The following is a 26,635-nucleotide window of genomic DNA, read 5'->3' on the forward strand; positions in this document are numbered from 1 at the left end:
TTACTTATGAAACCAGCATGGGTATTTCAAATTAAAAAGGTATGTTAGGCCTTATTCCTTCTAATAGTAGCTAACTGAATAAATGCAAATATTCCCTATATATTTTATGTGTAAACAAAGCTAATTACCCGAACTTTTGACTTAAACCAGGTAGAACCAGAGTACATGTGGAAGTGAATCACCTGTGTGCAGTTGTCAATGATTTACAAAGGAAAGCAGCAAAGTGGAGCACGTGCAAATGCAGGCTCCGGGGTAGACTACCTCAAGTGCAATCCTAGCTCTGCCATTTCCTGGCTGCTTGACCTTGACAAGCTGCTTACCTCTCTGGGCTTCCACTTCCTCCTCTGTAACATGGGGATGGATACACAAACAATACTTACTCCACAGGGAGGGTGGGAAACTTCAGATAAAACAAAGTATTTAATAGAATTCCAGGTAAATGCTCAATAAATGGTAGCTATTATGTTATTAAATACTTAAAAATATTTTCCTCAATCAAAAATCTTACCATTACCCCTTTCTTAATTTAAACAGATCAGTAACTATCATTGGGTGAAACTTGGTTTGGTAATATCTCTATAGCAGAGAGCAATAAAACATATGCAGACCAAGTTAGCTGTTTTGTCACAGTGAAACTATTGTTCCAAAACTCCAATGAGGATCTCGATGACTAACATATACTGAATATATTTACCAACTCAGGTGAAGACAAATTACTACGTGAATTATCATACCTTTTCATTATAATTTGACTGCTTCAATCCATTGTAGTGATAGACAGTAAACGACTCTGGACCACTGGAACCCTATTATAAATAAAAGACTATTAAAACTTTAAATTATACTTTGATATTCGGCAATTTCTAATTAGCAGTTGAAACGAAAACACAAGTTGCTTAAATCCCTACTCTTTGGCGAATTGTTTGATAAAGCAAGAAACTTACTAGACTTCATCTACCAGAAAAACCTAAGAGCTGAACTAGTTGCTTCTGGGGAAGAGGTTGCAAAGTGGGAAAGTATTTATTTTTATTATAAGCTCTTCTATACTAGTTTATATTTTTAACTGTGTGCCATGCATTAGTATATATTTTCTTAAAGGATAAGACTCCAAAACACCCATATGTTTCGTAAAATATCATCTCTGCCTTTTTTTTTTCTGGTTGTAAATAATTTGTTCCTCTCAATAACTACCTAAGAACAGTAACGTCACTTTTTGTCAACCTGCAATCAACAGCTAGACCTCAGTACTTCTCATTTGGCTCACAATATCAAATTAGGGGTTTCCACACCACCCACTTCATCTAAATACTGTCAATTTTTAAATAGCGAAAAGAGCCTTGTGGGAAATGAAAAGCAAAACTATAGCGTTCAGAGCCTATAACAGCATCCAATAAAGAAAGGAAATCCTATAACTTGCTATTATACTAAACTTGCAGGAATGTCTGATGATGTTAGCTCAGCTGCCTTATCCTGGGTTCTCAGCTAAAGATCAAGTTCACTTCTCTGAACTGGTGCATTCAAGGCCATCAGTGGCCTGGCCCCACCAAGCGCACCTGGCTCCAGTGATTTCCCACAGGGCTTGTGGCCTTGTTTTCCTTGCCGTATTGGATACAAGGATGCACATGGGACAGAAGCTGGTCCTGCAGTCTGCCTTAGAATTTGTTCGTTTTGGAATGTAGAGAAGAGAGATGCTAGGAATGCTGGCAAGGATGGGAGAGGGCCCGACTGCCTTCCTGGAGGCTCGCTGCTTCAGTTCTTGAGTTTGTCTAAGCTACTCCCCGCAGCTCTGACCTTCCCCCCGACTTCAGTCAATTCAGGCTGTGCTTTGCCATGAAGCATCCTAAGATACAGGACCTAGTCTATCTTTTCAGCTGAATCTCCGGCTATTCACTTTCCTGAATTCTCTGTTAGGACAGACATATTAGTCATTTCCCATGAAAAGACCTGGTGTGCTCAGCTCTTTGCACATTCATTTTTTAAAAACTCCTTTCTTCTCATTTTTCAAGGTCTAATAAATCTAAGTTTTCTGCCAAAAATTCTATCCCACTCAAAATGCTTTTACAAGAAATAGAAAAATAACTTGATCATTTTCTTAATTGTTTACATCAGTCAATATAATTAGTTACTTAGATAATTTGGCTGCTTATTTTTCAGAGTTAATGTACCTTAACTTAGAAAGTATTTCACTGTCCTGGCTACACAATCTATATTCTTTAGTTCCACCTAACAACTGGGAGAAAATACTGAAATACCAGCAGAAGGTAGGGTGACATGGTGGCAAAGCACCTACTCTGGACTCCTCAATCAGCCACGGTCTAGCTGTATGACCTCAAGCATTTTTCTGAAATTCTCTAATCCTCAACTTCCTCATGGCCAAAATGGGTGAAAATAGCACCTAATTTATAAGACAGTACCTCACGCACAGTTGTGAGCTCAAAAAATGGTAGCTGCTTCTGCTATTATTATTAACAAATTGCCTTGAAATGCTTCCACCCGCCCTCCCCTCCAATCTGCCTCTCCTTGAGGCAAAGAAAGGCTCTTCCCTACTGCCTACTTTAAGCATTTGTAGAGATTACAGAAGTTAGAGAAATGTTTTCCTGGCTGTCCTGAGCCCAGTTTTACAACTTTACTGAGTGTTACCATATTGATGTGTTGGGTACAAAGCAGTATAAATGAATGTGACTAGGTGGGGATGTGACAAGTCTTCCTCTGAAGCAGCAGGTCTCAAACAATGGCACCATTAGAATCCTCTGGAGGGCTTCTGATTCCCTAGGGCTGGGGATGAACCCAAGAATCTGCATTTCTGACAAGCTCTGGAAGATTACATTTTGAAAGGCAAGGGGACTAAATTTATCTTTAATTAGCTCAAGGAATACTACAATTAAAAAATGTTCTCGAACTAATGAGTTCTTAGAATACTTGTAAGTCCTATCATGTAATTAATTACATCTAAGATGTATATTTCCAAAAGACATGGTAACCATCCCCCTTCATTTACATTTCGCCAGCACTTTTCAAAATCCTGCCCTAAATTTAGTGCAATTTTTAATTTAATGCTATAAAGTGCTATAACTTACTGAACATTTATTAAGCTGTCTAAAACAGAGTATTAGGTTCCAGAAAAGAACTTTCAGAAAACGCTGGTAGTTGGGAGTGTGAACAGATTGGCCATCACAACCCAGTGGACATTCTAGTCATGTCCGGAAAAAGAAAAATTTTTTTTCATGAAGCATTTACCCAAATTTTGAGAAGTCTAATAGAGATCTTGTGATAAAGTTACTTTTTGAAATTCACCCCACTTTCTTTACTCATGGTAAGCGATCCAGATTTAGAAAATGTGGGTTCCTTTTTCTTTTTTAATTACCGAGGGTGAATGTCAGTAATATCGTCTACTCTGTTAAAGATAATTTAAACCTGAAATATCAAATTAACAATTCTATCCTGACATTTTCCCTCCATTATTTTGTTCTAATTTTGCTTCTTGACAGTATGTCTCCTTTGTAAGACAGGTGAAAGAGAAACTGGCATTTCTATTCAAACAATAATCTTTAACTTAAGCCAGGCTGGTATCTGATGAAATGATCCCCATACACCTGACTCAAGTATTTGGTTTAGCAGTAAAATCCTTCACTGGGATAGGAAGCATGAAGAAGACACAGGCAGAGGCTGTACAACTGGCTTTGTCAACGATGCGGATGGAACACCTGTCCTAACAGGAAACGGCTCCACTCAAAGGTTCTTCTTTCACTCAACTAAAATTCTCCTGGACCTCAGCAGTTTCCACTACATATGAACCTCTTTATCTTTATTTAAACGTATTTAAAAATTCTAAAACGATGCAGACCATCTATGAACAACAGTGACCTGAGAGAAGGAAAATAGGGGTGCAAGTGGATAAAGAGCATCTTTGTCTTTTTACTCCACATACTTCTGAATGTTATGCTTCCTCTAGAAGAACAGTATCATGGTATGTATATACTGATGTGCGTACACTTTTCCACAACCCCCACCCCACAAGTGTTGCATTACTGTACTGAAACAATCAAAAAACGCTCATCCCAATGGAACAAAACCGTAAGTGAATTTCTTCAACCATGTTACCTGATCAGGAAAAAATTCTTGGAGGAATGGACCCAATAATATGATTCCTAATCCTTCTGGATCTAATTTATTCTTCATGAGATTTATACTATAGGAAGAAGAAGAAGAAAAAAAAGGAAAACAGTGGATACCAAAGGAAAAACTCACTTTTCTTCTTTCATGATTAAATTACTAGCACTGTAACACATCTGACTGCCAAAAATCCTAAGAACTGTTCTTTTTAGACCCTTAATGACAAATACACAGGAATGACATCTAATTTGCCAAAACTTGGTTATTTTTAAACCAGAGTGATCTGTTACTATTTAGAATTTAAATTACGATGATGACTTTGGAATATTGTTCCTTATTAGGTAAAGTAATTTAAAAACCTCGGCTTATAAACTCAGGCTTATAACCTCCCAAAGGCAAATTCTCTTTGCTTCATAGGTATGTCTGCATTTAACAATCAAATGAAGCACTTAACCTTAAAAAATGTTTATTTTAAGCTCAAAGAGAAAAAAAGAACAACATTGAAAGGCAGTGCTACATCAGATAATCAGAAACATCTCTAAAAATCTTACCTTTAAGAACCAAATGAGAGGGAACCTTGAAATTCTTAGTCAATGTAAGCTGAAGGGTAAAGAGGTAGGATAATTCTCAAAGAGCTCAAGTGCAGTGACTTAGAGCAGGGGCAAGGACCATATTGTTCCAGGAGCGGCCTGGATTGAAGGCTGCTTTGCTTGGCCCTTAACATGCAGGTGTAGCCAAGGCTGGTGAAAGGTGTTATATGTAACCAGAAAGAAGGCAAAGTTTTAAAAGTGAAAATGGTCTTTTTAGAAAATTTTCATTTTCCGCCTTCTCTCCCAAGTTATAAACACCAGGTTAATTATACCTTATTATATATACTATGCAAAGGGTAAGACATTTGAATGTCTGAGTAAGGGCAGCAGGTTAGGACATGAAACAAATAGGCAAGGTCATATTTAATATGTTTAATTCATTAATCCTTAATAGGGTCCTGTTAGTTTATAGGCCATCACATATTATAAATGTGACTGGACCAATATACAGAATGAAGAACTCAGTCCAATCTGTCAGCTACTTCTAGAAAAACAATCTAACTCAAGTGTACTAACTTCACAATTCAAGGTATGTTATGTATTCTGATGAAAAAAGGAAAATTAGGTAGATGATATACAGCCACCTATGTAAGAATACGGGAAAAAAAACACCACAAAACTTTTTCCCTCCTTTCCCTACGAATTGTAACCAAAATTGCCTGAATTCAGTTTTCTTTTGCAAATTACAGTGATATAAACAAGATGGTCTCCACTTGGAAATCAGTTTAGCACACACAGAGTAATTAGGATTATACCATTTACTGGACAAGTTCACCTACTTCAACTTCTAATGTTTTAAAAGCAACAGAGTCTGAGTCACTTAAATAACACTTCCTATTTAGCTTACTATTCAGGATCTGAAACGAGGTCCAATGCTTTCATCACATCTTCTAGAAGTGATTCAGGTATGAATCCATTATCTGGGGAAAAAATTAGCAAAAACATTTTGGAATAAGAGTTTTGCCAAGACCTGCCATGAGAAAAACCATGTAAGAGGCAATTGTGGCTATTGTTACCAGACACTCTCTTCTTTTAGTTTTCTTGGGCACAGAGGCAAAGATTCATTTTAAGGTGAGCATCTAATAAAAAAATTCCACATGCCTTCTACCTGAGAATTCCAAGGAGACTTTAAAGCCAAATGACTTCTTAAACAGGCTTACAAATTTCAATGAAAAGAAGTTTCTTTCTCTATTTAAAGTTACGGTAATTATTTAATAATTAGGGATGTCTTTGAATAAAACAATGTGAACTTTTATATTCCCTTTAAGAAACCCAATGAAAATCCGTCTTTACCAACAAATTCCTTTAGTTATAACGTCATTTAGCTTTTTGAAAGAATGTTAATTATGAGCTGTTATTTAGGTATTTGACAATATAAGACCGAGAGCTATCCCTGTAACAGACTTGATTTAAATAAAAGCCATAGATTTAATGGGAAAAATTCAGAATAGAATCAAATGGTTGATGAAGACTCGTTTGTGGAAAATATTCCTTTTCTTGGGCTTGTTGAGGGAACAGCATTGGGAAATGGCCCAAATTCAGATGAGGCAATGGAACATGACACACAAAGAAAGCGTGTAGGTCAATTTGAAATCACAGTTTTAACAAGCAAGTTCATTGCCTTAAATGTGCAGTGCCTGAGTTTCTCTACCCATTTACTCATTCTTGAAGACTGTTTCAGCTTTAACTCAACTTCCAACACAATATCCTTTTCAGGAATTAGATAAGTTCAAAACAAAGTCTTTTCATGGAGAACAAGATGTACAAAAGCCATGCTTCCGTAATTCTACAGAATAAAATGTAGCTGTTCTTTCACGATGTGGCATATACTCTGTCTCTATCAGAAAGGAAATGAAGACTTTAAAGTCTTAAACCTCTCAAGTAGATGCTTACCCATTTGAAGCAAAACTGGCCTGGACTCAAGGCAAAGAATCATTTAGGATAATTTAAAAAGTACAGTTTTAAAAAGTGGAGGTTTTATTCCAAATTGTCAAGTTATCAATAATTTGAGGTATACAGAGTAAACTTGTTTCAAGGTACTTGTGAAAGGACTCGAGCTCTGTAAGCCTAACACTGATGAGTTTGAAAAGCAATCTGCTTAGCTAAGTCAGAGCTAAAACCAGCACTCGAAATGTAAAATAGGCTTTGGCCACTCGCTGACAGGAACGTTTCTCTGTATCGGTTTCCCTGCTTTCCAGCTATCATGTATATCCACTTGAGAGAAACCCTCTGTATTACAGTGTTCTCCATGAGCACTGAATGGTGGGCAGTTTTCTCTCTTCTTGCCGTAACGAGAACCTTGGCTAACTGACTGTATAATCTATGCAAAGAACAACCAGGAAAACAAACAACCTTTTTGGCTCAACTGTGATTAACCTCAAGCATAAACATTCCAACATATTTTTAAGATACCTACGAGTATCTTAAACACAGACATTCTGGAGAATAACAGTCACCAGCAAGCCAGTATTCTACATTGGTACATACAGTACTTTAAAGCTAGATGGTAATGTAATTTTCAAAGACTTTTACTATACTCAGGATGAGAAGAGGCGATTTGGAAATTGCTTACCTTTTTAAAACCTTAATTTTGATGTTACTTTATTCTTTAATCATATCAAATCAAAAATCAGACAAATTCTTTAAGAAATTCTTAAGTCTGAAAGCAAATGAAACTTAAATCATCTAGTATTTAGGCAACGAATTCCTTGAAGAATACGGAAATAGAGACACTGATAAGATCTCAAGACAGCAGAGGGAATGTGAGTACCATTTGCTGACTGAACAAACCTAAGAAACACCCTGGAGCTTGAATGCATCGCTAAATTAAGCAGATAAACATAAAATGGACTTCCATTGGTTTTAAAGCTCAGAAGAAGGGGGACCAGGAGGTGGGAGAACACAAGGGAGTGTACCAGTTGTGATCCTAAGCAGTTACCATGTAAATATTTGAATATGATTAAACTGTGTTTGAAAGGACTTGAAGGGGGAAAAGCTGTGTGTTTAAAAATTAGAATTTGTGGGGGGGGGGTGCCTGGGTGGTTCTGTCTGTTAAGCGTCAGACTCTTGATCTCAGCTCAGGTCATGATCTCACAGTTCGTGAGTTCAAGTCCCATGTAGGGCTCTGCACTAACAGCCCGGAGCCTGCTTGGAATTCTTTCTCTGCCTCACTCATGCTATCTATCTAGTAAATCAGTAAGTCAATAAAAAATAAATTATTTTTATCAAAAGCTTGTAAAAAACATCAAGTTCCTAAAGGCTGAGCGGAGGAATAACTCAATGTAAAAAATCAGTGATGCAGAAGAACGATAGTTCAGTGAGTAATTTCCTAAGCTAAAAAACATTTGCACCAATCATGATTTCTGTTCTGAAAGACAACAGACTTGCCCATCTGATGCTGCAGATGGAAAGCAAATATCAGGAATTAACAGAGAAGACAGGAGATTGCTTGTGAGGAGATGGGGGTTAGGGTTGGGCAGAACACGACGGCCCTTAGGACCGTACATATTCAAACCACTGTAGGTGTAAGAGAGTCAAGTTTCTTGGGAATAGAAAATAAAACTGAGATTTAAAGATGTTTAACGCCATTTATTTAGTCAAATAATTATTTTTACTAAATGTTGTGTTGTATTATACTTTACCTAATCTTATTAAAAATGTAAGGGGAGGAGTTAAGAAGGTGGAGAAGTGGGGGGATGAGGTCAGATCACTTGGCACACTCAGGACATCAATCTGTGGAGTGGCAGAAGGAACTCGACAATGGGAGGGAGACAGCTTGGCAGGAGGAGGTGCCTGTATGTGAACTAGGGGAGATAAAAGGATGTAGGTATGGAGAAGAGGGAACCCCTTCTGTGGAGACACAAAAGGGAAAGACAGATTGTGAAACTGCGGTATTGAGTTAGTACAAGAGGAAAACCTCTCCAGACCACAGACTGGGGAACAAGAAATACGGAGAGTGACAGTTCCTATTTTGCAAACAGACTTAGGAGCTGAAGAATGGAGGTTTCAAAAGTGGGCAGCTTTCTCCAGACAGGAGCTGCCCCCGTGTGCATGCCTGTGGGGGGGGAGGGTGCGGTAGGGATCTCAGGGGCACACGGGAAAGAATAATCTCCTTCCTCCAGGAATGTGGGAGGAGGGTTTATTGCCTCTTTAAGGGCAAAAGACCCTGCAGGCGCCAGCCAAAGGCCTTTCGTCAGCAGGGCGGAGTGGTGCTACCTGGAACCAGGGGTGTGGGATCCTTTCAGACATCAGGTTTTGTATCCCGGCTGAGGCCTAGGAGGCTGGGGAGACAGTGGAGCAGGACAGGCTGAGTGCCCGCTCTGTGAGGGCCGCCACTACAGTGTGGTTTGACACACTTGGTGCGGGGAAGGGAGACTGCGGTGGGAGACCAAATTTTCTCCCCATCACCAACAGGGTGGGGCTTCAGGGAATAGGCCAGAAAGGACAGCGGCCCCTAGTGGTGGCAGGACCCGCTTACACCAAATCCTGCCCCGCCGTGCCTGGTAACTGCTTATCTACTGACACTGACAGAAACCAGACGGCCTCTCCTCCAAACCAGCACAGCCACTGATCCCTGGTACCAACAGACAACTATTATTATTTTTGTGTTATATTTATATTTATGTTTGTTTAATCAGGCGTTTTCACTCTATTCTTTTTACACCTTTTATATATCTCCTTTATTTTCTTTTCACTCTCTATGGATTAAGCCAGGCACTTTTTTTTTTTTTTTTTTTTTTTTTTTTTTAAGCTTCTCAGCTTGGTCTTTTTTCCCCCCACTTTCATTTTTCTCTTTGTTTGGGATCAGGCTCCCCCTCCCTTTCCTTTTTTCCAGGGTTACTTCAACGAACAAATCAAAGCACACCTGGCAGAGGGTCCAAGCACTCCACCACTAGAAGCAAGGGACAGCTTTGCAGAGGACTGAGCAGTGTGATAGAGCAGCCAAAATACAACAGAATACGTGCAACACACTCGAAAAACACTTCCCAAAAAGCCAGGCCCTGGACAATGTATTACCCCTTTTTAATATAGTAGTACTCACAGGTGCAGGACACATAACAAGCTTTTAAAACATGTAAAAGACAAAAACCTGGCCAAAATCCCAAAATGGAAGAATTCTCATTAAAAGAAAATCCGGGAAGAAATGATAGCCAGAGAATTGCTCAAAACAGATATAAACAATGTATCTGAACAAGAATTGAGACTAGCAGTCTTAAGGCTATCAGCTGGGGTTGGGAAAAAAACATAGAAGACAGCAGGCAATCTATTGCTGCAGAGATCAAAGACATAACTAGTTACGATCAATTAAGAAATGCTATAAATTAGATGCAAAATAAACTAGCCACATTGACAGCAAGGATGGAAGAAGCAGAGGAGAGAATAGGTGAAATAAGATAAATTTATGGAAAAGGATGAAGCTGAAAAAAAGAGGGAAAGGAAATTACTAGATCACAAGAGGAAAATTAGAGAGCTAAGTGATTCCAGGAAACAAAATAATATCCATATCATAGGAGTTCCAGAAGAAGAAGAGCAAGAGAAAGGGGCAGAAGGTTTATTTGAACATATTATAGCTGAGAACTTCCCCAATCTGAGGAAGGGAACAGGCATCCAAGAGTCACACAGAACTCCCTTCAAAATCAACAAAAACAGGTCAACACCATGACATAGAGAAACTGGCAAAATACAAAGATGAAAAGAGAATTCTGAAAGCAGATAGGGACCAATGGGCCTTAACCTACTAGGGTAGATTCATAAGGTTAGTACCAGTCCTGTCCACTGAAACAGTGTCAGAAGACATAGGGTATCAGACTGGATTAAAAAAAAAAAGATCCATTTATATTCCGCCTACAAGAGCCTCATTTTAGACCTGAGGACACCTGCAGATTGAAAGTGAGGGGATGGAGAACCATCTATCATGCTAATGGATGGCAAAAGAAAGCCAGAGTAGCCATACTTATATCAGACAAACTAGATTTTCAAACAAAGACTATAATGTAACAAGAGATGAAACATTATATCATAATTAAAGGGTCTATCCATCAAGAAGAGCTAACAGGGGCGCCTGGGTGGCGCAGTCGGTTAAGCGTCCGACTTCAGCCAGGTCACGATCTCGCGGTCCGGGAGTTCGAGCCCCGCGTCAGGCTCTGGGCTGATGGCTCGGAGCCTGGAGCCTGTTTCCGATTCTGTGTCTCCCTCTCTCTCTGCCCCTCCCCCGTTCATGCTCTGTCTCTCTCTGTCCCAAAAATAAATAAAAACGTTGGAAAAAAAAAATTAAAAAAAAAAAAAAAAGAGCTAACAATTGTAAATGTGAAAGTACCCAATATATAAATCAATTAATTACAAATGTAAACAAATGTACAGATAATAATACCATAATTATAGGGGACTTTAATACTCCACTTACAACAATCATCTAGGCAGAAAATCAATAAGGAAACAACAGCACTGAATGACCATTGGACCAGATGGACTTAACAGATATATTCAGAACTTTTCATCCAAAAGCAGAATACACATTCCTCTCGAGTGCACATGGAACATTCTCCAAAATAGATGACATGCTGGATCACAAAACATCCCTCAGAAAGAATGAAAAGACTGAGATTATTATACCATGCCTATTTTCAGGTCACAACACTATGAAACTTGAAATCAACTACAGAAAAATGTGGAAAGCCCTCAAATGCATGGAGGTTAAAGAACATCCTACTAGGGGCATCTGGGTGGCTCAGCTGATTAAAGGTCCAACTCTTGATTTTGGCTCATGTCATGATCTCATGGTTCATGAGTTCAAGCCCCATATTGGGCTCTGTGCTGGAAGCATGAAGCCTGCTTAGGATTCATTCTCTCTCTCTCTCTCTCTCTGCCCCTCCCCTGCTCATGCTGTCTCTGTCTCTCTGAGGATAAATAAATAAAAACTTAAAAAAAAAAAGAACATTCTAATAAAGAATGAACGGGTCAACCAGGAAATTAAAGAAGAAATTAAAAAAATATATAGAGGCAAATGAAGATGAAAACATTTTGACAGTCTAAACCCTTTGGTATGCAGCAAAGGCAGTTCTAGGAGGAAAATACATTGCAATTCACACCTATCTCAAGAAGCAACAAAGGTCCCCAATACACAACCTAACTTTACACCTAAAGGAGCTAGAAAGGCAGTAGCAAAGAAAGACCAAAGCCGGCAGAAGAAGAGAAATAATAAAGATTAGAGTTGAAATAAACCATACAGAACCCAAAAGAACCAGTAGAACAGATTAATGAATCTAAGAGCTGTTTTTTTTTAAAAGAGTAAAAATTGATAAAACCCCCTAGCCAGACTTCTCAAGAAGAAAAAGAGAACCCAAATAGATAAAATCACAAATGAAAGAGATCACAACCAACACCACAAAAATACAATTACTAAAGAATACTATGAAAAATTATATGCCAACAAAGTGGATAATCTGGAAGAAATGGACAAATTCCTAGACACTCACATACTATCAAACTCAAATGGGACGAAATAGAAAAATTTACCAGACTCACGACAAGCCAAGAAATCAAATCGGTGATCAAAAATCTCCCAATGAGTAAGAGTCCTGCGCCAGATGGCTTCCCAGGGGAATTGTACTGGAAGCAGAGTTAATACCTAGTCTTCTCAAACTGTTGCAAAAAGAGAAAAGCTCCCAGACTCATTCTATGAAGGCAGCATTACCTTGATTCCCAAACTAAAGACCCCAAACTAATATCCCAAACTACAGATATTACAGGCCAATATCCCTGACGAACAGGGATGCAAAAATTCTCAACAAGATACTAGAAAATCAAATTCAACAGTATATTAAAAGAATTATTCACCATAAATTAAGTGGGATTCATTTCTGGGCTGCAGAGCTGGTTCAATATTTGCAAATCAATCAATGTGATATATCACAATAGAAGAAATGAGAAGAACCATGTGATCCTGTTAATAGATGCAGAAAAAGCACTTGACAAAATACAGCATCCTTCTTTTTTTTTTCTTCATGTTTTTTATTTATTTTTGAGACAGAGAGCATGAGCAGGGAAGGGGCAGAGAGAGGGGGAGACACAGAATCTGAAGCAGGCTCCAGGTTCCGAGCCATCAGCATAGAGCCCGACGTGGGGCTCAAACCCACGAACTGTGAGATCATGACCTGAGCCGAAGTTGGACGCTCAACCGACTGAGCCACCCAGGGGCCCCTACAGCATCTTTCTTAATAAAAATTCTCAAAGTCAGGATAGAAGGAACATACCTTAACATCATAAAAGCCACATATGGAAGGTCCACAGCTAATATCATCCTCCATGGGGAAAAACTGAAAGCTTTCCCCGGGATCAGGAACATGACAGGGATGTCTACTCTTACCACTGTTCAATAGTGTTGGAAATCCTAGCCTCGGCAATCAGACAACAAAACGAAATAAAAGGCATCCAAATCGACAAAGAAGTCAAACTTTCACTCTTTGCAGATGGCATGATACTCTATGCAGAAAACCCGAAAAGACTCCACCAAAAAACTCCTAGAGCTGATACAGGAGTTCAGCAAAGTCGCAGGATATAAAATCAACGTACAGAAATCGGTCGCATTTCTGTACAACAATAATGAAACAACAGAAAGAGATATCAGGGAGTTGATCCCATTTACAATTGCATCAAAAACCATAAAATACCTTTACCTAACCAAAGAGATCAAAGATTTCTACACTGAAAACTACAGAAAGCTTATGAAATAAATGGAAGAAGACACAAAGACATGGAAAAACATTCCATGCTCATGGATAGGAAGAACACATATTGTTAAAATGTCAATACTACCCAAAGCAATCTATACATTCAATGCAATCCCAATCAAAATAGCACCAGCATTCTTCACAGAGCTATAACAAATAATCCTAACATTTGTATGGAACCACAAAAGATCCCCAATAGCCAAAGTAATGTTGAAAAAGAAAATCAAAGCTGGAGGCAACACAATCTCAGACTTCAGCCTGTATTACATAGCTGTAATCATCAAGACAGTGTGGTATTGGCACAACAACAGACACACAGACCAATGGAATAGAAGAGAGAACCCAGAAATGGACCCACGAACGTATGGCCAACTAATCTTCAACAAAGCAGGAAAGAGTATCCAATGGAAAAAAAGACCATCTTTTTAAGCAAATGGTTCTGGGAGAACTGGACAGCCACATGGAAGAATGAACCTGGACCTCTTTCTTACACATACACAAAAATAAACTCAAAATGGGTGAAAGACCTAAATGTGAGACAGGAAACCATCAAAATCCTACAGGAGTAAACAGGCAACCTTTTGGACCTTGACTGCAGCAACTTCTTACTTGATATGTCTCCAGAGGCAAGGGAAACAAAAGCAAAAATGAACTATAGGGACCTCATCAAGATAAAAAGCTTCTGTATAGCAAAGGAAGCAATCAACAAAACTAAAAAGCAAGTGACAGAATGGGAAAAGAGGTTTGCAAATGACATACTGGATAAAGGGTTAGTATCCAAAATCTGTAAAGAACTTACCAAACTTGACACCCAAGAAATAAATGATCCAGTGAAGAAATGGGCAGAAAACATGCAGAGACACTTTTCCAAAAAAGACATGCAGATGGCAGACACACGAAAAGATGCTCAACGTCGCTCATCATCAGGGAAATACAAATCAAAAGCACACTGAGATACCACCTCACATTGGTTAGAACAGCTAAAGTTAACAAATCAGGAAACAACAGATGCTGGCGAGGATGTGGAGAAAGGGGATCTCTTTTGCACTGTTGGTGGGAATGCAAGCTGGTGCAGCCACTCTGGAAAACAGTATGGAGGTTCCTCAAAAAAATTAAAAATAGAATTACCCTATGACCCAGCGATTGCACTACTAGGAATTTATCCAAAGGTTACAGAAGTGCTGATTAAAGGGGCACATGCACCCCAATGTTTATAGCAGCACTATCAACAATAGCCAGAGTAAGGAAAGAGCCCAAATGTCCATCGATGGATGAATGGATAAAGAAGATGTGGTATATATATACAATGGAGTATTACTCGGTGATAAAAACAATGAAATCTTGCAACAACAACATGGATAGAACCGGAGGGTATTATGCTAAGTGAAATTAGAGAAAGACATCTTATGACTTCACTCATATGTGGAATCTGAGAAACTCAACAGATGAAATAGGCGAAGGGTAGGAAAAATAAGATAAAAACAGAGAGGGAGGCAAACCATAAGAGATGCTTAAATACAGAGAACAAACAGGGTTGCTGGAGGGTGTTGGGTGAGGGATGGGCTAAATGTGCCACGGACAATAAGGAGGGAACTTGTTGGGATGAGCACTGGGTGTTATACGTAAGAGATGAATCACTGGATTCTACTCATGAAGCCAAGACTATACTGTAGGCCAATGAACTTGAGCATAAATTAAAAAAAAATTTACTAACATATAGCTGCAATTTAATACAACACATAGAAAAAAGTACTTTTGTCATTAGGCTAAGTTACGACATTTTCCTGTTTCAGTATTCCTTGGCCTCTTCACCTTAGTGTTACTACTGGTTTGTTCATCTGGCTCCCTGATAGATAGGAGCTCCTGCACTGCAGCGATTCCCTAACCCCAGAGCTAGCACAGTGCTTGACACAACTTGCGCTCAAGAACATTTGTCACATTTAATTATTCAACCTAGTCCTAACTTCACGTTTCAACAAAGTACTCCATCCAGGCACCTTGGTTCAACCAGAAATGCTTTGTAAACATACTAAGTTCAGAAAGAAGGGAGTACTTTATGGCTTCTCCTGCAGAGCCACTTTTATTACAAATGATAGAAAAGCTACAAAACAAACATGGTGGTGGGATATGGAAAAACTATGGCTGGGCGCCTAAAACAGAGTGATAACTGTGCGACCACAAGGTAAAGCGCCGCAGTGACAAAAGGGGGAAAAGGGGAAGCAACAAAGGAACAGAGAAGAAAATGGTATCATTTCAGAGGAACAGAGAAGACTGAACAAAAGGCAATTTCTGGAGAATGTCTAACGACTGATGAATAGTAAATATCTCAAGTAAAATTATTCTCAAAGGTTACACAAACGCAGCACACTAAAATCAGACAAAAGATGGCAGTCAATATATCTCATCAACTTAAAAAAATAGCATTTAAAGGGCTCTTTTTATATCAAAAAATAGAGCCCTGGCCCAAAAAGGTTGCCTCCTGATATATACCAGGGAGGAGCGCCTGGGTGGCTCAGTCGGTGAAACATTTGACTTTGGTTCAGGTCATGATCTCATCATTTGAGTTTGAGCCCCACATTGGGCTCTGTGCTGACAGCTCAGAGCCTGGAGCCTGCTTCAGATTCCGTGTCTCCCTCTCTCTCTGTGCTTCCCCCACTCGTACTCTTTCTCACTCAAAAAAATAAAATGTAAAAGAAAATTAATTATACAAGGGAAAAGAAAGAGAGTAAGAGAAAATAAAACAAATCCCATGGTGTGTAATGCACAAACTTGTGTCTGTCATTTCAAATACCATTTATGTAGAATTCAGTGCTTTGAAGGAAACTGAATAAGCTCTATGCCATTTTTTTTTTTTTTTAACAACATGGTCAATTTACAGAGTAACTGAATAACCATGTAAACTAGATGTAAGTCCATTTTAGGGAGGAGAAAACTGAGGTTAGGAACTTTCCCAAAATCACACAGCTGAGTAACAGAGGTAGGATTTGAATCCAGGCTGTCTGATACCAACAGAAGTGTCTTTAGCAGTTTAGAAAGACATTTTACTTTTAATTTTTAATTGTAGTTGATCTATACTATCAAATTAGTTTCAGGCATTAAACAGTGATTCAATAATTCTATAGGATACAAAATGTTTACCATGAGAAGTGTATTACAATATTTATTGACTGAATTCCCTGTGCTGTAGTGAATTCCCTGTGGCTTAAATTTTAGAACTGAAGTTACTACCTCATGACCCTCTTCCCATCCCCCCAACCTCCTCTTCTTTGGCAACCATCAATTTGTTCCTCCTGAGTCTGTTTCTCTTGTCTTTGTCATCACTGTTATATTGTTGGCTTGTTCATTTGTTTTTTAGATTCTACACATAAGTAAAATCATATGGTGTTTTTCTCTCTCTGGCTTATTTCCCTTAGCCTTATGCCCTGTAGGTCCATCCATGTTGTTAATGACAAGATTTCATTCTTTTTTACGGCTGATATTCCTATGTGTATATACCACATTTTTATCTGTTCTTCTGTAGACACTTAGGTTGTCTCCATATCTTGGCTACTATAAATAATGCTGCAGTAAACATACGGGGGGCATATATCTTTCCAAATCAATGTTTTCCTTATCTTCTGGTAAATATCCAGGAATGGAATTACTGGATCGTGTGGTACTTGTATTTTTAATATTTTGAGGAAACTCACTACTGTTGTCCACAATGTGCCAGCGTGTATGAACCTGTATGCACCACCAACAGTGTACGAGGATTCCTTTTTTTCCATTTTTCTCCACATCCTTGCCAACGCTTTTTTCTTGTGTTTTTGCTACTAGAGGGGATATCTTATCATGATTTTGATTTGCATTTACCACATATACATTTCAACTAATGTGACACTGAGCATATTTTCATGTTGTCTGTTGGCCCCCTATAGGTCTTCTTTGGGAAGATGTGTATAGAGGTGTTCTGCTCATTTTAAAATTGGGATTCTTTTGGGGGGGGTGTTGAGTTGTAGGAGTTCTTTTAATATTTTAGATAATAACCCCTTACTAGATATATGACTTGCAAATATCTTCTCTCATTTGGTGCTTGCCTCTTTGTTTTGTTGGTTTCCTTTGCTGTGTAAAAATTTTCTAGTTTGATGGTAGTCCCAACAGATTTTAATTTGTTTCCCTTGAGGAGACAAATCCAGAAAAAATATTGCTGAGGTTGATCTCCAAATTACTGCCTATGTGTGTTTTTTAAAAAATTTCTAATTAAAAAAAATTTTTTTTAGGAGTTTATAGTTTCAGGTCTGACATTAAGCCTTTAATCTATTTTGAGTTTGTTTTTGTGTAGGGTGTAAGAAAGTGGTCCAGTTTTTCTAGCACCATTTATTGGAGAGACTGTCTTTTCCTTGTATATTCTTGCCTCTTCTGTCATAGATCAAATGACCATATACCATGGGTTTATTTCTGGGCTCTCTGTCCTGTTATATTGATCTGTGTGCCATACCATAATCGTTTTGATTATCATAGCTTTGTAGTACATCTTGAGACCTGGAATTGTGATACCTCCAACTCTGTTCATCATTTTCAAGCTTGCGTTGGCTATTTGGGGCCTTTTGGGGTTCCACACCCATTTTAGGATTTCTGTTCAAGTTCTGTCAAAGCCACTGTTGGTATTTTGATGGGAATTTCAGTGAATCTGTAGATCACTTTGGTAATACGAACAATTTTAACAGTATTCTTCCAATCAAAGAGCATGGTACATCTTTCTATTTGTTTGTGTTGTCTTCAATTTCTTTCATCAGTGTCTTGCAGTTTTCAGAGTACAGGTCTTTCGCCTCCTTGGTTAAAACTATATCGAGGTATGTTACTCTATTTGACGTACTTGTAAATGGGCTGGTTCCCTTTCCTTCTTGTGATTTCATTATTAGTGTATAGAGACACAACAGATCTCTGTGTATTGATTTCATATACTGTAACTTTCCTGAATTTATTAATTAGATCTAGTTTTTTGGTGGAGTTGTCATGATTTTCTCCATAAAGTAGTATGTCATCTGAAAACAGTGAATGTTTTACTTCTTCTCTACTAATTTGGATGCCCGTTATCTTTTTCTTGTCCAACTGCTGCAACTGTGACTTCCAGTACTATGTTGAATAAAAGTGGCGAGAATGGGCATCCTTGTCTTGTTCCTGATCCTAGGGAAAACCTTTCAGCTTTTCACCACTGAGTAGGTCAGCAGTGGGTTTGTCATATATGGCCTTTATTATGTCAAGGTATGTTCCTTCTATATCCACTTTGTTGAGAATTTTATCACGAATGGATGTCGAATTTTGCCAAATGCTTTTTCTGCCATCTGTTGAGACAATCATGTATTCTGCTGTGTGTATTAAACCGTGCTTGCAACAAATCCCACTTGATTGTGGTAAATGATCCTTTTAATGTATTTTTCAATTTGGTTGCTAATATTTTGTTGAGGATTTTTGCATCTTAAATTCTCGTTTTTGTTTTTATTTTTTTTGAGTTGTTTAGTATCAGAGTAATACTAGTCCCATAAATTAATTTAAAAGCATTCCTTCCTCCTTTTCATTTTGGAATAGTATGAGAATGGTAAGTAGTAAGTCTTCTTTAAATGTTTGGTAGAATTCACCAGCGAAGCCACTGTCTTGCATTTATGCTTCTCACAAGTTCTTTTGTTTTTTTAAAAAAAATTTTTTTTAATTTATTTTTATTTTTTGAGAGAGGGAGAAAGTGTGTGCAAGTGGGGGGAGGGACAGAGGGAGAGAGAAAATCCCAAGCAGGCTGTGGAGCCTGACACGGGGCCTAACCCCACAACCCTAGGATCATGACCTGAGCTGAAATCAAGAGTCAGACATTCAACCAACTGACCCACCCAGGCAGGCGCCCCTTGTTCCAAGTGTTTTGATTAGTGACTCAATGCTGTTTACAGTAATGGGACTGTTCTCAGAAGAAGGTTGTACATTTTTAGGAATTTGTTTCTTCTAGGTTAATTTGCCAATTTTTAAATAATAATCACTTGTAATTATTTGTATTTCTGTGGTCTCATAACTTCTCATTTTTGGTTTTGTTTGGGCCCTTTCTCTTTATTAGCTTAAGTAAAGGTTTATGAGTTTTGTTTATCTTTTCAAACAACTCAGTCTTGCTTTCATTGATCTGTTCCACTGTTGTTGTTTGTTCTCTATTCCATTTATTTCTGCTCTGATCTTCATAATATCCTTCCTTCTACTAACTTAAGCCTTCATTTATTCCTCTTTTTTAGTTCCTTTAGGTATAAGTTTAGATTATTTATTCAAGATATTTCTTGTTTCTTCAAGTAGGCCTGTATTGAGATACACTTCCTTCTTAGAATTGCTTTTCCTTCATTCCAAAGATTGTGGACCATTGTGTTTTCGTTTGTCGACAAGTATTTCTTGATTTCCTCTTGGATTTCATTTTGGCCTCTAGGTGTTTGGGTTTCTCCTATTTGTTTTTTTCTTGTAACTGATTTCTAATTACTTGCTGTGGTAGGAAATGATGGTTCATTCGACTTCAGTGTTCTTAAATTTATTGAGACTTGTTCTGTGGCCTATCATATGATCTATCTTGGAGAATGTTCCATGTGCACTTGAAAAGAATGTGTGTTCTGCTGTTTTGGGGTAGAGTGTTCTACACATATCTGTTAAGTCTCCCTGGTTGAACATGTTATTCAATGTCACTATTTCCTTGATTTTCTGTGTGGATGATCTAGCCACTGATGTAAGTGGGGTATTAAAGTCTCCTCCTATTATTATTATATTGTCAATTTTGCCCTTGATGTCTGTTAATATTTGCTTTATATAATTAGGTTTTGTTATATTGGGTGCACAGATATTTACAAATCCCATGTCTTCTTCTTGGATGGATCGATTGCTTTATCATTATTTAATGTCCTTTGTCTTGTTATGGCCTTTGTTTTAAAGTCTATTTTGTCTGCTGTAAGTATTGGTACCTAGTTTGTTTTTTTTAACTTCATTTGTATGAAATATCTTTTCCAATTCTTCACTTTCAGTCTGTATGTGTTTTCTGAAGGAGTTTCTTGTAGGCAGCATATAGATGGATATTGTCCTTTATCCATTCAGTCACCCTATAGCTTTTGGTTGGAGCATTTAGTCCATTTATGTTAATGTAATTTTTATAGGTATGTTGCCATTTTGTTAATTGTTTTTTGGTTGTTTCTGTAGTTGTCTGTTCCTTTCTTTTCTGGTGGTCTGATGGTTCTCTTTGATGTTATGTTTGAACTGCTTTCCCTTTGGGTATCTTTGGGTGAGAAGAGGGTTCATATACAACATCCTATGTGTGTGGCAGTCTATATTAAGTTGATGATTGTTTAAGTTCAAATACATTCTAGAAGCACTAAATATTTACTCCTTTAAATGTTTACTTCCTCTTTGAGGAAGTTCTCATGGATTTCATCCACTCTTCTCTAAAGTCCTGTTAGTATCTTTATGACCGTTACTTTGAACTCTTTATCAGGCAGATTGCTTACCTCCATTTTGTTTAGCTCTTTTTCTGTAGTTTTGTCTGTTCTTTCATTTGGAACGCAGTCCGCTGTCTCATTTTGTCTGAGTCTCTGTTTCTATGTAGTTGGTAGGTCACTTAAAATTCCAGGTCTTGAAAGGAGTGGTCCTGTGGTGTAGTGCCCTCCTGTTCAGGAGAACCAGGAGTTCCTGGGGTGACCCCTATGTGGATTGCATGTGCCCTAATGTTGTGGCTGAGGAGCAAATCCTGTGGGCACCCTGGTGTGCAGATCTTGTTCCCTGTGCAAGCAACTGAGAGAGAAAGTCATTTTCTGATACCTCGAGGTACTCTGAGATTTTTCTTTTATCCCATATCTTTGGTCACATCAATTTACCTCCAAAACATCTACTTTTTAAAGTTTTGTTATTTTTAAAACTTCTATAAAACATGAACCTGAATACAGTGCACATATCCAAACACTTCCCCCACAAAAGGGATACAAAAAAAACACGAAACTATGAACTTGCTTTAAAAACCATATGTAACACTATATAGGTCTGATACCTGATTCATTTTTGGGTCTGAGCACACCTATTGGTGTTTATTTTCATTTCTGAATTTGAGATTATTCATTAAACTGAGCCAAGTAAAGCTTATTTCATCCAGTGGTGGGTAAATATACAGAGGTCAGTTGGTTGTACTTTTCATCTGAAGATTTAGAATGATATGTTTTTGAAAAGTGATGATTATTAAGTCCAAGAGAAAATAAACTAGCATGTTTCTTAAGTTAGAAAAAAGGCAGAGTGGAAGAAGCTAAATCAGAGTTGAGTCACTACTACAAGCACCATTCGATGTATAGAGAGAAAGGATCTCACATTTATAAAGTGGATACTGTGTGTTAAGTACTGGACAAGGTTCTTTCCACAACATTACTCATTTAATCTTCATGATGATTCTAAAAAATAGATGTGGTTATTTTCATTTGATGGATAGGAAAAAAGACTCATCAGACCCAAAAGCAACTAGCCAAAGCTAGAAAAAAAAAAACTGAATCCATTCAGGAGTTCAAAAGGACTTACTGATTCCACAATGTAGATTTTCCTGTATCGTAATTTACAATGGCATTTCAGGTATGACTTGGTTTTAGTTATATACAAATGCAAAATTGATCAAATTAACCCACCTATAGTGATACAGTGGATGCTCTAGTGATATATATGTGAACTTTTAAAACTTTCTTTGCTACAAATGTTAGACTCAGACTCAGACTCATAAGGATAATTTGTCTTATCCTTCTGCATCTTTTCCCAGCACAATCAATTATATGGAGTGGAATGATGTCAGCAAGATGGTGTGCGAGGAGGCCCCGAGGCATATCTCCTTCCACTCCCCACAAAAAACAACAAAAGCAGTAAGTAGGTAACCATAAACTTAAGAAAACACCTCAGGCAAAGCTCTAGAGTACAGAGAAGCAGCAGCAGCAACAACCCTGTGGGGTTCAGAATAATGGAGGATGGCCACATCCAGAAGTACAGCAAACATATTCCCTGGGTCACTCCGTCTCCTGGTCAAGATCAGAGTGCCACCAGGGAGGATCCCCTCTGAGGAAGTTCACTACATGGCATAATGGAAAAGAAGAGAACCCCAGCACACCTCACCACGGTGACATCTGCAGCCTTCGCTTCGCCCGCCTTCAGCAACGTTGATTCCAGTCGAAGAGCTACCCACAACCCCCCTCACTTTGCGTCTACTTCCAGAGGCTGGAGCTGCTGCTGCAGTGAGCCCTTCAACACCGCTGTCTCACTCCCTCAGAGGGGGGCAATAGAGCACTTCACCATATGTGAGATCAGAGGTGCCACAGGTCTGTGTCCTACCTCTGCCCACCGCCCCACCCCCCCAAGATTGCGGCTTTATCCCACCACTACCAGGGTGCCAATGGACACATCATTGCTGGCAAGGGGTACTAGTGCCCTGAGCCATACCCCATGTCCTGGATCACAGCTTTGAACATCGCTTCCAGGGCCGTGCTGCCATTGCTCTGAGCCCAGTTCCCCAGGACCTGACATGCAGCTTCAACAGACCACCACTGACATTGTGCTGCTGACCTGTGACTGCTTCCTGGAGCCCAAGTTGGGACTTTGGCTGACTCTATGCAGGCTATGCTGCTACTGCATCGTGTCATCACAGGGCCTGTGCCACTACTGTGTGACCCAACACTACCTAGTCACCTGAGTGAGCCCCTAAAGCCCAGTTCTGTGGGATATCTGCACACACATGGACCCCAGACACCAGTACCACAGATGCAAGTGCATCTGTGGCCCAGGATCTAGGCACTGTGATAGTTCTACACGTGCCTGATCCTTGGACCCTGATGTTAATAATGCTCTGAGTGCCAGCAGGCAAGACAAAGAGCAGAGAATACCCTCAGCAAGAACTTCCTCCCACAGGCAAAAGGGAAGAACAGAAATATTTCAGCAGCCACAGCCTTCGCCTCTGAGGACCACAACAGCACTACCAGCCACTGCTACCTGTAGGAAACTGTGCAGTCTTAGCCACAGAAGATCCCCACGCTATGGTCAATGTCAAACTCAGCCAATGAAGATGTACACAGTCTGTACCACTGTGCGGTCTCAAAAATCCACGATGCTGTATCCCACCTAGGGGGTGCCACAGCAGCCACCTCCAGGTTCAAGTCTTCCACCAATGAAGCCAGTCCAAAAAGGTGGGAAAAGGTGACTTACAACTTCAAGTGCACACGCATAAATGCAAAGCCATCAGAAACATGAAGAAGCAAGATAAAACCACCAAAACAGTGTAATTTTCCAGTAACTGACCCCATAGAAATGAGTATCTGCAAGTTACCTGAAAAAGAATTCAAGAGAATTCAGAAAACTCAATGAATTTAGGAAAACAACATGAGAACAAAAAGAAGTTCAACAAAGAAGTACAAATCAAAGAAATGAAATTTTGGAGCTTAAGGATATAAGAAATGGAATGAAAAAAGCAACAAGTAGCTTGAACAGGCTCAATCAGGCAGAAGAAAGATGGATAGGTCTCTGGATATTATCAAGTCAAAGGAAAATGAAGAAATTAGAATGAAAAAGACTGAGAAATCCTAAATGCATTACACTGTTGGGCATCAACAAGAAAATCAATATATCCATTATGGAAGTTCCAGAGGGAAGAGAGGGGGAAAGAAATGAAAACTTCCCAATTCTGGAGAAAGAGATAGCCATTCAGGTAACATGAAGGTCTAAGATCCAAAGACATCTTCACTAAGACATATTATTGTAATCAAACTCACTAAATTCAAAGACAGAGAATTTTTTTTTTTTAATTTTTTTTTTTCAACGTTTATTTATTTGTGGGACAGAGAGAGACAGAGCATGAATGGGGGAGGGGCAGAGAGAGAGGGAGACACAGAATCGGAAACAGGCTCCAGGCTCTGAGCCATCAGCCCAGAGCCTGACGTGGGGCTCGAACTCACGGACCGCGAGATCGTGACCTGGCTGAAGTCGGACGCTCAACCGACTGCGCCACCCAGGCGCCCCAAAGACAGAGAATTTTGAAAGCAGCAACAGAAAAAAAAAAAAAAGACTCCTCTCACATAATGGAATCTCAAGCCTATCAGCAGGTTTCTCAGCAGAAACCTTACAGGTCAAGAGAGTTTGGGATACTACATTCAAAGTGCTCAAAAGAAAAAACTGTTAAAGAATACTTTACCCAGCAAAACTGTCATTCACAAAGGAGACAGAGATAAACATATTCCCAGACAAACAAAAGCTGAGGAATTTATCACCATGAGCCTGCCCTATAAGAAATACTGTTTTTTTTTCAAGCTGAAATGAAAGGATGCTGAATTAGTAACATGAGAACATAAATAAGTATAAAATTCATTGGTAAATGTGAATACACAGTGAAATTCAAAATCCTCTATTGGAAGTGTAATAGAGAATTGTTTATGTCCAACACCTCAAGGAACTAGAAAGAAAAAGATAAATGAAGCCCCAAATTAATGGAAGGGAAAAAAGAACAAGGATCAGAGTGGAAATAAATGAAATAGAAATGAAACAGAAAAGGTGAATGAAACTAAGAGCTGATTTTTTGAAAAGAGAATTGAGAAACCTTTAATAAGACACATCAAGGAAAAAAAAAAAGACTCGAATAAAATCAGAATAGAAGATGTGACATCTGATACCACGATCATAGAAATACAAATGATCAGAGGAGACTACTATTAACATTTATATACTAAATAACTGGACAACTGGACCAGAAAAAATGGATAAATTGCTACAAACATACAACAGATCAACTGTGAGTAAAGAGATTGAATCAGTAATCAAGAATCCGGTCAACAGACACAAGTCCAGGACCCGATGGCTTCACTGGTGAATTCTAAATATGTTGAAAGAATACATACCAATTCTTCTCAAACTCTTCCAGAAGTAGAAGAGGCAGGAATACTCCCTAACTCCTTTCATGAAGCCAGGATTATCCTGATATCCAAACTAGACAAAAATGGCACAAGAAAGGAAAATTGCAGGCCAATATCCCTGATTAACACAGATGCAAAAATCTCCAACAAAGTATTAGCAAATATTAAACAATACATAAAAGGTACCAGATACAACCATCAAGTGGGGTTTATTCCAAGGATGCAAGGATAATTTAAAATACACGAATCAACCAATATGACATACCATATTAACAGAATGAAAGAAAAAAAATCATATGATCATCTCAAGAAACGCCAAAAATGAACATCCATTCATGATTAAAACTCTCTACATAGTGGATATAAACGGAACTACCTCAACATAATAAAGGCCATGTTTGACTAGCCCACAGCTATTATCACACTTAATAGTGAAAAGCTGAAACCTTTTCCTTTAAGATCAGACAAGACAAGGATATCTACCCTTGCCACTTTCATTCAACACAGTATGAGAAGTTCTAGCCAAGCAATTAGGCAAGAGAAAAAAAGGGCATCCAAATTGGGAAGGATGAACTAAACCTGTCACTGTCTACAGAGGACATGACACTATATATTAAAAAAAAAAAAAAACACAAAAAAAATCCCCTAAACACTCCACTAAAAAAGTGGTTAAACAAATTCAGTGAGGTTGCAGAATATAAAAACCTGTTGTACGTCTGTACACTTATAATGAACTATCAGAAAGAGAAATTAAGAAAATAATTCCATGTACTATTATGTAAAAAGAATAAAATAGGAATAAATTTAATAAGGAGGTGAAAGAGCTGTAACTGAAAACTGGAACACATTAATGAAACTGAAAACACAAATAAAAAGAAGGCTATTCTGTGTTTATGGACTGGAAGAATTAATATTGTTAAAATGTCTACACTACCCAAAGCAATCTACAGATTCAATGCAATCCCTATCAAAATACCAATGGCATAGTACACAGAACTAGAATCAACAATTCTAAAATTTCTGCAGAAACACAAAGATCCCAAATACTCAAAGAAATCTTGAGAAAGAAGAAAGCTGGACACATCACACTTCTTGACTGTAAAGTACATTACAAAGTTATAGTAATCAAAACAGTATGATATTGGCATAAAAAAAGACACATAATTCAATGGAACAGAGACCTGAAACTATAAACGGTCAATTAATAACAAAGGAATCAAGACATACAAGGAGGAAAGGATAGCCTCTTCTATGAATGGTATTGGGAAATGTGGAAAGCTACATGCAAAAGAACAGAACT

At 38.4% G+C, this 26,635-nt stretch overlaps 1 protein-coding gene across 6 annotated transcripts in view; it reads right to left on the reverse strand.

The window, feature by feature from the left end:
- The window catches only part of MINDY3 (MINDY lysine 48 deubiquitinase 3), a 98,732-nt gene that overhangs the window by 5,196 nt on the left and 66,901 nt on the right, over positions 1 to 26,635 (reverse strand). For 4 of the 6 annotated variants that reach the window (XM_030323516.1, XM_030323514.1, XM_030323518.1 and 1 more), the window contains 3 exons: positions 5,551 to 5,623; positions 4,102 to 4,189; positions 735 to 806 (listed from right to left, as the gene is read on the reverse strand). In XM_030323516.1, coding sequence (XP_030179376.1) covers positions 735 to 806; positions 4,102 to 4,189; positions 5,551 to 5,623 — 233 coding nt within the window. Of the gene's footprint in view, positions 1 to 734; positions 807 to 4,101; positions 4,190 to 5,550; positions 5,624 to 17,489; positions 17,589 to 20,925; positions 21,209 to 26,635 lie in introns of those variants that run through there. The other 2 variants (XR_003970528.1, XR_003970529.1) reach the window with 2 other exon arrangements.

Source organism: Lynx canadensis, chromosome B4 (genome assembly GCF_007474595.2).
Source record: "Lynx canadensis isolate LIC74 chromosome B4, mLynCan4.pri.v2, whole genome shotgun sequence".
In the NCBI taxonomy this organism is placed as follows: domain Eukaryota; kingdom Metazoa; phylum Chordata; class Mammalia; order Carnivora; family Felidae; genus Lynx; species Lynx canadensis.